This window comes from Diabrotica virgifera, chromosome 5 (genome assembly GCF_917563875.1).
Source record: "Diabrotica virgifera virgifera chromosome 5, PGI_DIABVI_V3a".
Taxonomy (NCBI): domain Eukaryota; kingdom Metazoa; phylum Arthropoda; class Insecta; order Coleoptera; family Chrysomelidae; genus Diabrotica; species Diabrotica virgifera.
In genome coordinates this window covers 38,523,205-38,535,474 of record NC_065447.1, presented here as the reverse complement: position 1 = coordinate 38,535,474, position 12,270 = coordinate 38,523,205, and the positions used below count along the sequence as shown (strand labels likewise).

At 33.0% G+C, this 12,270-nt stretch overlaps 1 protein-coding gene across 1 annotated transcript in view; it reads right to left on the bottom strand.

The window, feature by feature from the left end:
• LOC126885012 (40S ribosomal protein S12, mitochondrial) overlaps positions 1-5,895 on the bottom strand; it is a 66,167-nt gene extending 60,272 nt beyond the window's left edge. Inside the window, exon 1 of the mRNA XM_050651402.1 lies at positions 5,642-5,895. Coding sequence (XP_050507359.1) covers positions 5,642-5,783 — 142 coding nt within the window. The 5' untranslated portion in view covers positions 5,784-5,895. The remainder of the gene's footprint in view (positions 1-5,641) is intronic.
• Positions 5,896-12,270: the final 6,375 nt, after the last annotated feature.

Sequence of the window (12,270 nt, the reverse complement as noted above, 5' to 3'; positions counted from 1 at the left end):
CCCGATATTTGACAGTATTTATTGGATTTTAAGAAAATAAAAAAACAGGTAAATTTTTTATCTAAGGGGGACACATTTTTACGGTACAAACATCTGTCATTTGTCAACTCCCTCACTTCCACTTCCCCCACCCCTTATTTTTAAATAGGGAATAGGGGTCGTGTGCTAGCTCATTTGAAAGGTTATTAATTCTCTATTCAGTAATATCAACATTGACATAAAAATTTATACAGGGTGTCCAAGAAAAATTATTTTAAATTAAATTAATTGACACAAAAAGAAGAATGTATGTAATTTATTTAACTCAGAATACATTCTACTGCTGATAAAAAACAGAAAAAAATGTTTATTTGATAAATAAACACTGTTTGATGCTTAAATTCAATATTCAACCTAACAAGAGGCAGATGCATGGAAGCTTGAACGTTAAAATTAAGCAAAAAGCAGTGTCTATTTATCAAAAAACATTTTTTTCTGTTTTCTGTCAGCAGTAGAATGTGTTCTGAGTTAAATAAATTACATACATTCTTCTTTTTGTGTCAATTAATTTAATTCATAATAATTTTTCTTGGACACCCTGTATACATTTTTAAGTCGATGTTGATATTACTGAATAGAGAATTGAATAGCCTTTCAAATAAGCTAGCACACGACCCCTATTCCCTATTTAAAAATAAGGGGTGGGGGAAGGGAGGGAGTTGACAAATGACAGATGTTTGTATCGTAAAAATGTGTCCCCCTTAGATCAACAATTGACCTTTTTTTATTTTCTTAAAATCCAATAAATACTGCCAAATATAGGGGTGGCTCCTTTTATTTGGCCCACTCTGTATAACTCCTTAAAGAAAATCTTGAACAAACGCGATCTATCCGAATTAACCAAAATTAAAATATTTTAACAGCTCTATTAAGAGTATCTTGGAGACAGGAAGAAACAACAACCAATAAATTACAAACCTTTATAAATAAATTGTTGAGAAAAATCTTAAAATATACTGGCCGGATAAAATAACAAACGTAGAACTGTGGAGAAGAATAAAAAAAGAGAAAATAAGTCACAATTAAAAGAAAAAAAAAATAGATTGCACATACTCTAGGGCAGGGAAAGACCAAAATAATAAAACTTGACAGGCACTCCAATACTAACCAGACCGAAGAAGAAAAAGAGGAAGACCTGATAATAGCTGAAAGAACTGTGGAGAAAAACAAAAGAAAAAAGAGAAAAGAACAGTCACAATTAAAAGACAAAATTGTATTGAACATAATACATCAAGGGAAAGACAAAAATAATATAGCCAGACAGGCAGTCGAATACTAACCATATGGAAGAAGAAGAAGAGGAAGAACCGATAATAGCTGGAGAAGAAATGTAACAAGAGATCATGACAGAATTGGCCTGAAATTAAACTGAGTGTGGGAAATAATATCTCCCTTGTCTTTACTCCTTACTTATGGAACATTAGTCTGACATATTACGTTGGAAATGTGTTGTGTGACAGAAAAATTCCAATGAAGCTGAAGGGAAAATTCTATAAAACAGCCATAAGACCGGCTATGATGCACGGAACTGAATGTTGGGCAGTAAAAAAGAAAGAGGAACAACGAATGCATGTGGCAGAAATGAGAATGCTTAGATGGATGAGTGGAGTGATAAAGAAGGATAAAATTAGAAATGAGTATATTAGGGGAAGTCTAGGTGTGGCACCAATTGATGCCAAAATGAGAGAGCATAGGTTAAGATGGTTTGGTCATGTTCAACGTCGAGACGTTAATCACCCAATACGAAGAATAGCTGAAGTGCAGATTCCTGGTAGGAGTAGGAGAGGAAGACCAAAGAAGACCTGGGCGGAGACGATAAGGCAGGACATGTTGGTAAAGGGGATTAACATTGATATGACCCAAGATAGAATTGTGTGGAGAAATGCAATTAGGGAAGCCGACCCCGCATAGGGATAAGGCAAAGAGAATGATGATATTATGTCGGAAATGTGGTGATGTCGACCAAACACAACAACAAACAGGAGACAGAAGCATGAGACACATTTTTACTCCCCCGCTTAGTTGCATGCTTGCTTAAACGGGGTATAACATGAGGAGGGAATATTTCTGACGATGGTCACTGTTATCTACCTCAATTACAGGATAGATGGGAATATGTAGTTTCTCTTGAAATTTATGGTAAAAGGCTTTTTGTACCTTTTACTTCGGTAGTTTTAAACCAGGTACTTGCAAAATATTGTTGGAAGATCAAATTTAAATAAAATGTCTCGCTTTATTTGAATAAAATTCATTCAGCTCAATTTATTATTGAAATGTATGTAAAGTTAACAGAAATTAACACTCCGATAAAAAAATAACAAACTCATAGTGAAGTTCCAGTTCTTGGTTTCTTTTTCTTCTTATTGCACCATCCCCTTTCCCATACGACTCAAGTATTGTATTTTCCTTTCTTTGATTGTTCTTAGTAATTTTTTTTCTTCTTTTTTGGCCTTTCGGAACTGCGCCCATTTAGCCAGCAACACTTCTTAAAATCAAATCCAATCGAACAACCAAGGGTAGGGGGAAGGGAAAAAATACTTTTCGCACCCATGTCGTTCAAGGTGACTAACCACAGACTAAGTAGGGATACGGGGTATTTTAATATATTTAATATAATACATTTTGTTTACTCATGCGCTGAAGTACCTACCTCATCGCTAGTATACGGCTCCATATATACATCTCAAAATCATCTAATCTTTTTCTGTTTCTGAGTCTATTGTCAAACTTTCATAGCCATACACCAAGACAGAAAAAACATAACGGACTTCATTAAGTTGGAGGGTCCGAGAAGTTAGGCACATTAGATTTTCGTAGAACGTTGAATTGAAGTTTGACAGTGTTGCCATGTGATTATATATGTATATAATGTATAATATGTTGCACGCTTCAAATATATTTAATATAATACATTTGGTTTACTCATGCGCTGAAGTACCTACCTCATCGCTAGTATATGGCTCCATATATACATCTCAAAATCATCTAATCTTTTTTCTGTTTCTGAGTCTATTGTCAAACTTTCATAGCCATACACCAAGACAGAAAAAACATAACGGACTTCATTAAGTTGGAGGGTCCGAGAAGTTAGGCACATTAGATTTTCGTAGAATGTTGGATTGAAGTTTGACAGTGTTGCCATGTGATTATATATGTATATAATGTATAATATGTTGCACGCTTCAAATATACAGAGAAAGCTTCAAAAACTACCTTTTTACATTATTCTATGGATTTTGATATTTTTAATTTATGTAAAACACGAACAAATAAATATTTGTTGTTTGTTTTGATATTCATTGCAGTTAATTACTAGAAATTTTTTTGTGGCAATTGCCCTGATAGATTCCTGAAGAGATTTGGCAATAGAGTCAGAAAATTTGCGTTTGCCAGATTGCACAGATGTTCCGCAGATATACATTTTATGACTTTCTTTTTATTATATTATAAATATTTCTTTTTATTGTTTTATTATTTGGAATGAATGTACCTGAGTACTGAAATGCCCTTAGTTACTGAAAAGTGTTCACTTTGTCAGTACACTATTTTTGTGTTTATTTTGTATTTTTTTAAATATTAAAATGCCTACAATTATTGCAGCACGTGAAAGACTTTTACCCATATAAATAGCTATAACTTCCATTTTAGAGAAATTATTTTTCCTAATAGTACTGTGCACAGCTTTTTAATATTTCTGTGGACTTGTATATCTGTGTTTTCAGTTGCATATATTCTGGAGTCTGTTATTATTTACATTATATTTAATATTTCTGTCTTTAATCAATGTTAAGTAAAATCTTAATGCAGCAGAATTTTACTTATTTTACACTTTTTAACTTTATTATTGATACTAAATCTTGTTATTTCGACATAATTAGAGAAATTTAAAAATTTTTCTCGTTATATTATCTACATATAGTATTTTTACTACAAAAGCGATATTACGTAGGTCAAAATTTTTGACGTAAGAGAACTGTCAAAACATTAGAATGTTACTTTTTATTATTGCCATGTTTATAATAAACATGGCAATAATGAAAAGTCACATTCTAGTGTTTTGACAGTTCTCTTACGTCAAAAATTTTGACCTACGTAATATCGCTTTTGTAGTAAAAATACGGTAATTATTTAGTGTTGACTCACCGCTCCCACAAGTCTGACAACTGTATATATGGTATCTGCCTTACCTTCTTATCATTTTAAAATTAACAATTAACTGCGCTCGGCTTTAATTTTTGTATTTATCTCATTTAAAAATGTGAAATTTTCACATCAATTTCAAATTATGGCCGCCATTACAGTATGCGCAGATCGCTTACGTATGGATTGATGACAGTTTATTTCTGCAATGTTGCCTAATTTAAAATTTTTTATAATTTCTTGTGCAAAGACGGAAGGTGCTTTATTTTTTTTTTAATTTTATTAATAATTAACAAAACACTCTACACTCTAATACCCGAAAGTTAGGTTTGGACCGAAGGGTTAGGTCTTCCTCCTTTGAGAAATTGTACTGTATAATACATAATATATTAATTTTTTAATTTTGTTAATAATTAATATTATATTAATTGCAGACATAAACTGCATATTATATCAATTGCAGACATAAACATTGCAGAAATAAACTGTCATCAATCCATACGTAAGCGATCTGCGCATACTGTAATGGCGGCCATAATTTGAAATTGATGTGAAAATTTCACATTTTTAAATGAGATAAATACAAAAATTAAAGCCGAGCGCAGTTAATTGTTAATTTTAAAATGATAAGAAGGTAAGGCAGATACCATATATACAGTTGTCAGACTTATGGGAGCGGTGAGTCAACACTAAATAATTACCTTTTAAGAACACATGGCAACACTGTCATGCCTTCATTTCCTTATATCTGTAGCTAACTTCTCGGACCCTCCAATTTAATGTTGCCCAACATAACATCTGATCACTCGTATTCTAAGCTCTAGACCTGATCTTGTAAAAAATGTTTTCATGTTCATGAGTGTGTTCCTCACTTATTCGATTCATGAGAGAGTTTCTTTCTTTTGGGTTACACTGGCTAATGATATTTGCTCCATAATATTTTAACGAAGTTGTCTGCTCAATTATTTGTCTCTTGGTATACAACTGTACGTTTAGCAAATGTATGGATGTAAACCGAACATTTCACTATGATGAACTAAAGATTTATTAAATTTTGTAGTTCCTGTGCGTTGCTTGCTATTAAGATAGTATTATCAGCGTACCTGATGTTGTCGATCTGGTTCCGTTAATCTTGATTCCACTTTGGACCTCGTCCAATGCTTCTCTGAATATAGACACCGAATAGAGATTCAGTAATAGAAGTGATAAGATGCAACCCTGTAGAACTCCTCGTTGGATTCATATATCTTAATTAATTTAATTAAATTTGTATCATTCGCGGTTGTTTTCAAAGATATACTTATTGTAAAATGTACATAAACTGAAGGAATTACCAGAAATGACATAATATGTACAGCAAATAAGAATATAAAAGGAAACTGTACAATATACAAGGGATCAATCAATGAGAAAAATATTAGAATAACAATAAGTCTAAGAGCACAAATACTAAACATCTTACCTTGAATCTGAAGAGCTGAAAATTGAGTTGAAAGTAGTGTGGAAAAATCTGTTAGACTTTTCTTTTCAACAACACTTTTCGCGATTGAAACCAGTGTTTGACGTACTGGCACTTTAGGAATGAGTTGTTTTAAAAAGTTCATTGTAGAATGTCACTACACAAGAAAGTTAATCAACTTATTCTTTAATAAAAATATTGGTTTTTAAATTATACTGTGATTATACTGGAAAGTGAGGTTAGTGTTAGTTTGAACATCAGACATCGAGTATTCATAACATCGAGAATTTGTGAAATCGAATCCGGTATCGAAATTAAAAGAAAAAATCAAAACTCGTTAAGTTATTCGTAATAAAATATATTACAATTTTATATAAGTACACTTAATTTTCTAATTCAAGTTAACAGATAGTATATTTTCTCAAATATTAAAATTATTAAAATAAAATGTCCTCATAATTTCGAAATTGGTGCGATTAATCGACGACAAATGATCGAACCGAAAGAAATATTCTAATGTATTATAAAAAAGATTTTATTATATTTATCTGTTCAATTTTATATTTAATTGAATGCATTTAATATACAGGACTTTAATGAGAATCAGGTACATATATTATTATTTTTTAAAATTGTAATTTGTAATGAAAAATACACAATCATCGAAATATTTCTGCAAACTTTGATTCCTCCATTCATGAATAGTTCGGCTTTTAACCGGTAGATGGCAGCGTTAGATGTAAAATTAATTTAAAAAATACCATTTTCTTTGAAATAGTGCCATTTGTTAAAAAAGGGTCTTTTTTGAACAATGATGTACAAAAATATTATTACAAGTGTTTTGTAATAATGATAGGGGAGCCCAAGCGGGGATTCTTGCAGTTACTCGAGCACGTCAGATTACCCAGGTTTACAAAAAAAAAAAAAAATAAATTTTGGACTTATTTGACGAAACCATTGTATAATTGTAGATAAACAATGTAGTAAACAAACCAGTGTAGATAAACAATGACGAAACCATATGACCAGGGCGTTTTTGGGGTCGCTGATCACGTATCCGGGGTCCGCTGACCTCTCTGACATCTAGCTCGAGGTCATTTCAAGGTCAAATTATAAAAATCGACACAATCGCTCTGAAAAAGTATATTAGGAAGTTTTTGGGGTCGCTGATCACAAAACTTGGGTCCGTTGAGTTCTACCACGCCAGGTAAAGTTCATTTCAAGGCCAAATGATGACAAGTCCACAAAACTAATTTGACCTTGAAATGACCTTTACTTGATAACGGACCTCAGTCTTGTTATCAGCGACTCCAAAATACCCCTAATATACTATTTCAGAGTGATTGTGTAGATTTATCTTGATTTGACCTTGGAATGACATTGAGCCAGACGTGATAGAGGTCAGCTGACCTCGGATTCGTGATAAGCGACCCCGAAAACCCTCCAATATACTTTTTCAGAGCGATTGTCAATTTATCTTGATTTGACCTTGAAATGACCTTTACCTGACGTGATAGAGATCAGCGGACCCCGGATTCGTGATCAGCGACCCCCTAGTCATATGGTTTCGTCAAATAGTCCAAAATTTTCTTCTGTTATCATATAGGGAGAAACCATGTACGCTGTAGATGTACCTCTACCTACTCTATTGGCTCTTATATTATATATTGGCATATTATTGGCTCTTAACACAGGGGACCTCGTTAAGGGGGGTCCAAAAAAAACATATAGGTATTCTTAGAAAAACTCGAAATTGTCAGAGAAAAGGTACGTTAAGTACATGCAAAAGAGTGTACCTATATTTCAAAAATCTTACGATTTGAGCGGGGCGTAAGGAAATGGGTCGAGTCAAAAAGAAAAAAATCGTAAAATTGTAAATATAAACCCCGCGATATTTCACGAAATGAACATCAGATCGAAAAACTACAAAATACACCTATTCAATATTTTTGAACAATCTATCGAATGGTACCAAGCACGACCCCCCCCACGGAGGTGGGTGGGGGACAGTGGCGGCTCGTGATTTTTACAATAGGGGAGGCTATACCTAACTGTAAAATATCTAGACAAATTTGCACTAGCAAAAAAATGCGCCAAAAATGTAATTTAAGGCCCCATTTTTTGACCATTTTTTATTTACATTTCATAATATCATCCTAATTCATAATTTCATATCATATCATTTTAAAAATAGTTAGTCTAATTGTAAAAGTTTAATACCAAAGTTTGTGTCGTTTATTTGTTAACAATTCCATCTATTTGTAAATAGATACCTCGCATATCAAAATAAATACAGATTTGAAGTTTTGCAGTCCAAACATAATGAAGCTTCAAATTTTTTAAGATACTCAACTGAATTTTTTAATTCTAAACGCGGCCTACTGCAAATTCAAAAACACCATAAATTACCGATATTTTGCTTTGAGTTAGAGATATATCGGAAAAAGTTATTTGAGCAAGTTGTTCCAAATATTATTATAACCCCACATACCAAATTTCATAACAAAATTCGCACTTTTAGATTTTTCATTATTTTTAGTCAGGACCCTAAAATTCGTTGTCCTGAGACGCACGCAACCACGCAACGGAGACGAGAAGCTATTCTGCCTCCCTTGGTATATCTTCGGGCAGCGTGTGATTGTGTTGGGATACACAGCATCTCAGTAAACATCTTCTTAAGACAAACTCTTTAATAATTAAATGCCCGTGGTAAAAACAAATATGTTTGTTTTTAATAAATACGATTAACCTAGATTACCACATCGATACATGCTAGTATTTGATACAAGGTCAAGTTGCAATAATAATCAATGTATTGTTATATTTCTATTTGATATGAAAATTAAAATTTGATAATTATAGACAAAATTCAATTTAATATAAAATATTTTCAATTTTCTCAACCACGGGCATATAAATTTAGAACAACCTGTATACAACAAATTGTTATATTTAATTTTAAGAAGTGATTAAATAAGACTCAAGTGAAATCGATAATAGGCCATTATCGTTGTTCGCGGAAGGATCGGTCATTAGCCGATGCTAAGTAAGACTAAGTGGAAATAGAGAATAGGTCATTAAAATTTGTATATAGTAGAAAGTAATTTTAGAATGGGAATTAACTATTTTCTTTGAAATCCATTAAGCATATTTAGAAAGTTTAAAAATTGGTTTTGAGGAATACTGCGAATGAGAGTTGGTGGTGGAAGTTTGATTTGTGAATCTGGAAGGGATATTTAGAAAGTAGGGGAATGAATGACAAATAGAGATCAGAATGTTATGAGCTGTCGAGAAGTGAAGTCCAGTGGTAGACGGTAGTGTACGGAGAGTGAGAAAGCCGGTGTAGTTCCGTGAGTGTGGAGTATCTATCGTGGAACGAGAGGTAGGCCAGGTTGAGAGTAAAAGAACCTCCTTGAGCCAAGAGTTCCCGGTAGCTGATTGCAGTTTCGAAAAAGGTAGAACACAGCATCACGACAGAAGCAGGAAGCGAGAGCTATACGAGCTAGTTTCAGAGGAGAACATTACTGGAAGCCAGGACGAGGTTTTGATTGCAGCCAAGGATAGCAGGAAACGGGTCTTGTGTGAAGACATTCTCAGTTCACCAGAAAAAGGTCAGTCTCATTTGTTTGGACATGAATGTATGGGTTTTTCGTATTAAATACCACATTTAAAATTGAAGAAACATAATCAATAATATCAGAAAAGCTTCATCAAACTTAAATAGAATTGTTGCTAATAAATCATAATAGTTAAATGTTAATAAAAACTTTCAATTGGAAACCAAAAGGAAATAAGATTCCCATGTGTAAATGTTATGTTTAAGAATAATAAGATATAGCAAATATTAAGCAGTGATTGCCATTTAAATAAAATAAACAATATTTTGATTACAATTATTGTAACTCATATGTGTTATTATTTTACTCTTTTCTTTCCTATCCCGATTAGGAACCATTAAGAAATACTTAGAAGCCACGTATGTAAGTACTTAATTTTATAAAAAGCCCTGAGATTGAAAACACATTGATATGTGATCTGGTAAATTAATTAGATTATTATTCATGCATTGATTAAATTAAATGACATATAAAAATATTATCTCATATCAATAATAAAGATCACAACAGTATGTTTGTTAGCAGTCAGCAGTTTTGAATCACTCTCACTTTTGCTTACCAAAACATAAAACAAAACAATCGACCTTTAATTATACTTTCACGGGGAACAGATAAATCAATTAGTAGTTGAGATTCCAGCGAGTAACATCACATTAAGCAAATAATGTACCACCAGCTACTTACCGTTAAATACTCCACGTATAAATAAATGTATTAACTGTGAGAGTTATTTACTACATCAACCCTTATGGTCGGGGGTAACCAACCCCTAATTATCTAAGGTGGCTCAGAAGCCAGGAGCCACCATATGATGGCACCGTAGATGCCACTGTTAGGAGACCGGGTCTCCTTAAAGGCCTGCTGCGCTGCACGGAGCATTAGCAATGGAGACTGCTGGGCTTCTCGGCTCCGTGCTCCGTTCATGCATCTCGGGATAACCCAGGGTCCTGCCTACAATAATATGTAATAAAACTGAGACGCGATCATGCATTCTAATGCTAATGCTCCGTATGTATGGATAATTAGTGATAATATGGAATTTACACGTTGTATAATAGTGAGAGTGCTTGTTATTTTCGCGATTCATGATAAACAAAACAGTGTAGAGTGTGTAAAAAATTTATGGGGAGGCTGAGCCTCCCTTGCCTCCTCTGACGAGCCGCCACTGGTGGGGGATACTTTAAAATCTTAAATAGGATCCCCAAATTTGTATTGCAGATTTGGATTCTTTGAGTAAAAATAAGCAACTTTTATTAGAGACGTTTTTTCGAATTATGGATAGATGGCGCTAAAATCGGAAAACACGATTGTTGGAAATGGAAAGTCCCCACTAAAATGGAAGACTTTACTTAACTTTTTTTGTTTTTAGGACCTAATATACACAACCCAATAGGTCCTATAACGCTCGAGCAACTGCAAATTTAGCATACTTTCCTTCCCTACAATATTTTACTATATTTTAATTAGTCGTAACTAGGTACATGTGCGCCCATATAAAAATTTTTAGGGGGCCACACGAGAAGATGTTGCAGGTTACATTTTTTATACCTTGGATGACAATATACAGGGTATTTGGTAAAGAATGGAACATAGCTTAACCCTAGATTCCTGAGGTTAAAATGGGTCGATTTAAGCTAACTTACCTTAGTACAAAAGTTGATAATAACCGAAATACAGGGTGTCAAAGTTAAACTTTTATTTTATTTATTCTTTAATATTTCCTGACAGGCATGGGACAACAACACGAAATTTGTTAAGTGGGGGTTTTTTGGGATGAGAAATCTAAATTTGTCACCAAAAATTATGTATTTCCCACAGGGCGCCACATACGCCTTTCAGTGTGTAGCATTAGCATCATGGATGGACGCTATTTTGTAACATTAACACGTCAAATGCCAAAGCCTCGACGGTGGATAATATGAACTCGACAAATTAAACAAACATGAAAATATACTTGGTGTTACGTAACTTTACGAGTACCTCGGTAGCTCTAAGTCTTCAGAGATCTAGGGGTGTGGATTCTTAATAGATTTTAAATAAATATATTATAAACTCAAATGCTCCGGGGCGCCATAATTAAAAGAGGATAATAGACGAAATATACTTAAAACTTAAAAAAATAATTAAAGTAACAAGTTAATAAAAATATATAGTCATTATAAAATACAAACAGATTTACACAAACATAAATATATCATGACCTTACCTTAGTGTTCTCAGTTGAATATCATTTAGGAACAAGAGAAAGGGATCAAATAATAATATTCAATCAAGCAAAAAACATTATTGCAAAATGAAATAAATTTTATTAAAATTTAAAAATAAAAAAATGAAATGATGGTTCTCTTGTAGACAATAAAAGAGATTCTGGTTACAAAATTATTAAAAAGGTTTACAAACAATACCTTGTCATATAGTCCTGTCCTTATCTTCACGTTGTGGATGTCCAACGCACGCAATTTTCACTGAATTTAGATAAAGAATAGTACAAAAATGTTTATTATTTATGAAAAGTTTCAGCAAAATTAAATAAACTTCCAAATAATTGTTCCAAAATAAATAAAATTCGAAATGAGTCTGCTCATATTGACTTTTTAAAATATTTAAATAACTTCTATTTAACTTCTTGAAGTATTTATTATTAATATTGGCACCTAACGCATGACTTTATCCATGACTCTGGTACTTAATCCATAACTGCTTACAAAAAGAAACTTGGGTAGTGTAGTATATGTAGAGTCAGCTCAGTATGCAACCACTTATACGTTTCCTTCAGAAACGTAGTCGGTACTTGAGACAGAACCTCTTTGGGGAGAAGGACAGGATGTCAAGATAGGGGTAGAAGTTAGGTTAATGATATGGATTGTCGCTTTGAAATATAATTGTAATAAAGTGCTAAATAAAGATTGTCTCAATAATTCTACATGGTGGCAGCGAACTTGCAAATACTCCGAGGAATATTTGGCAAGTAGAACCTTCTTCGAAGAGCAGAAATAGAGTTAAATAATTCCAGGG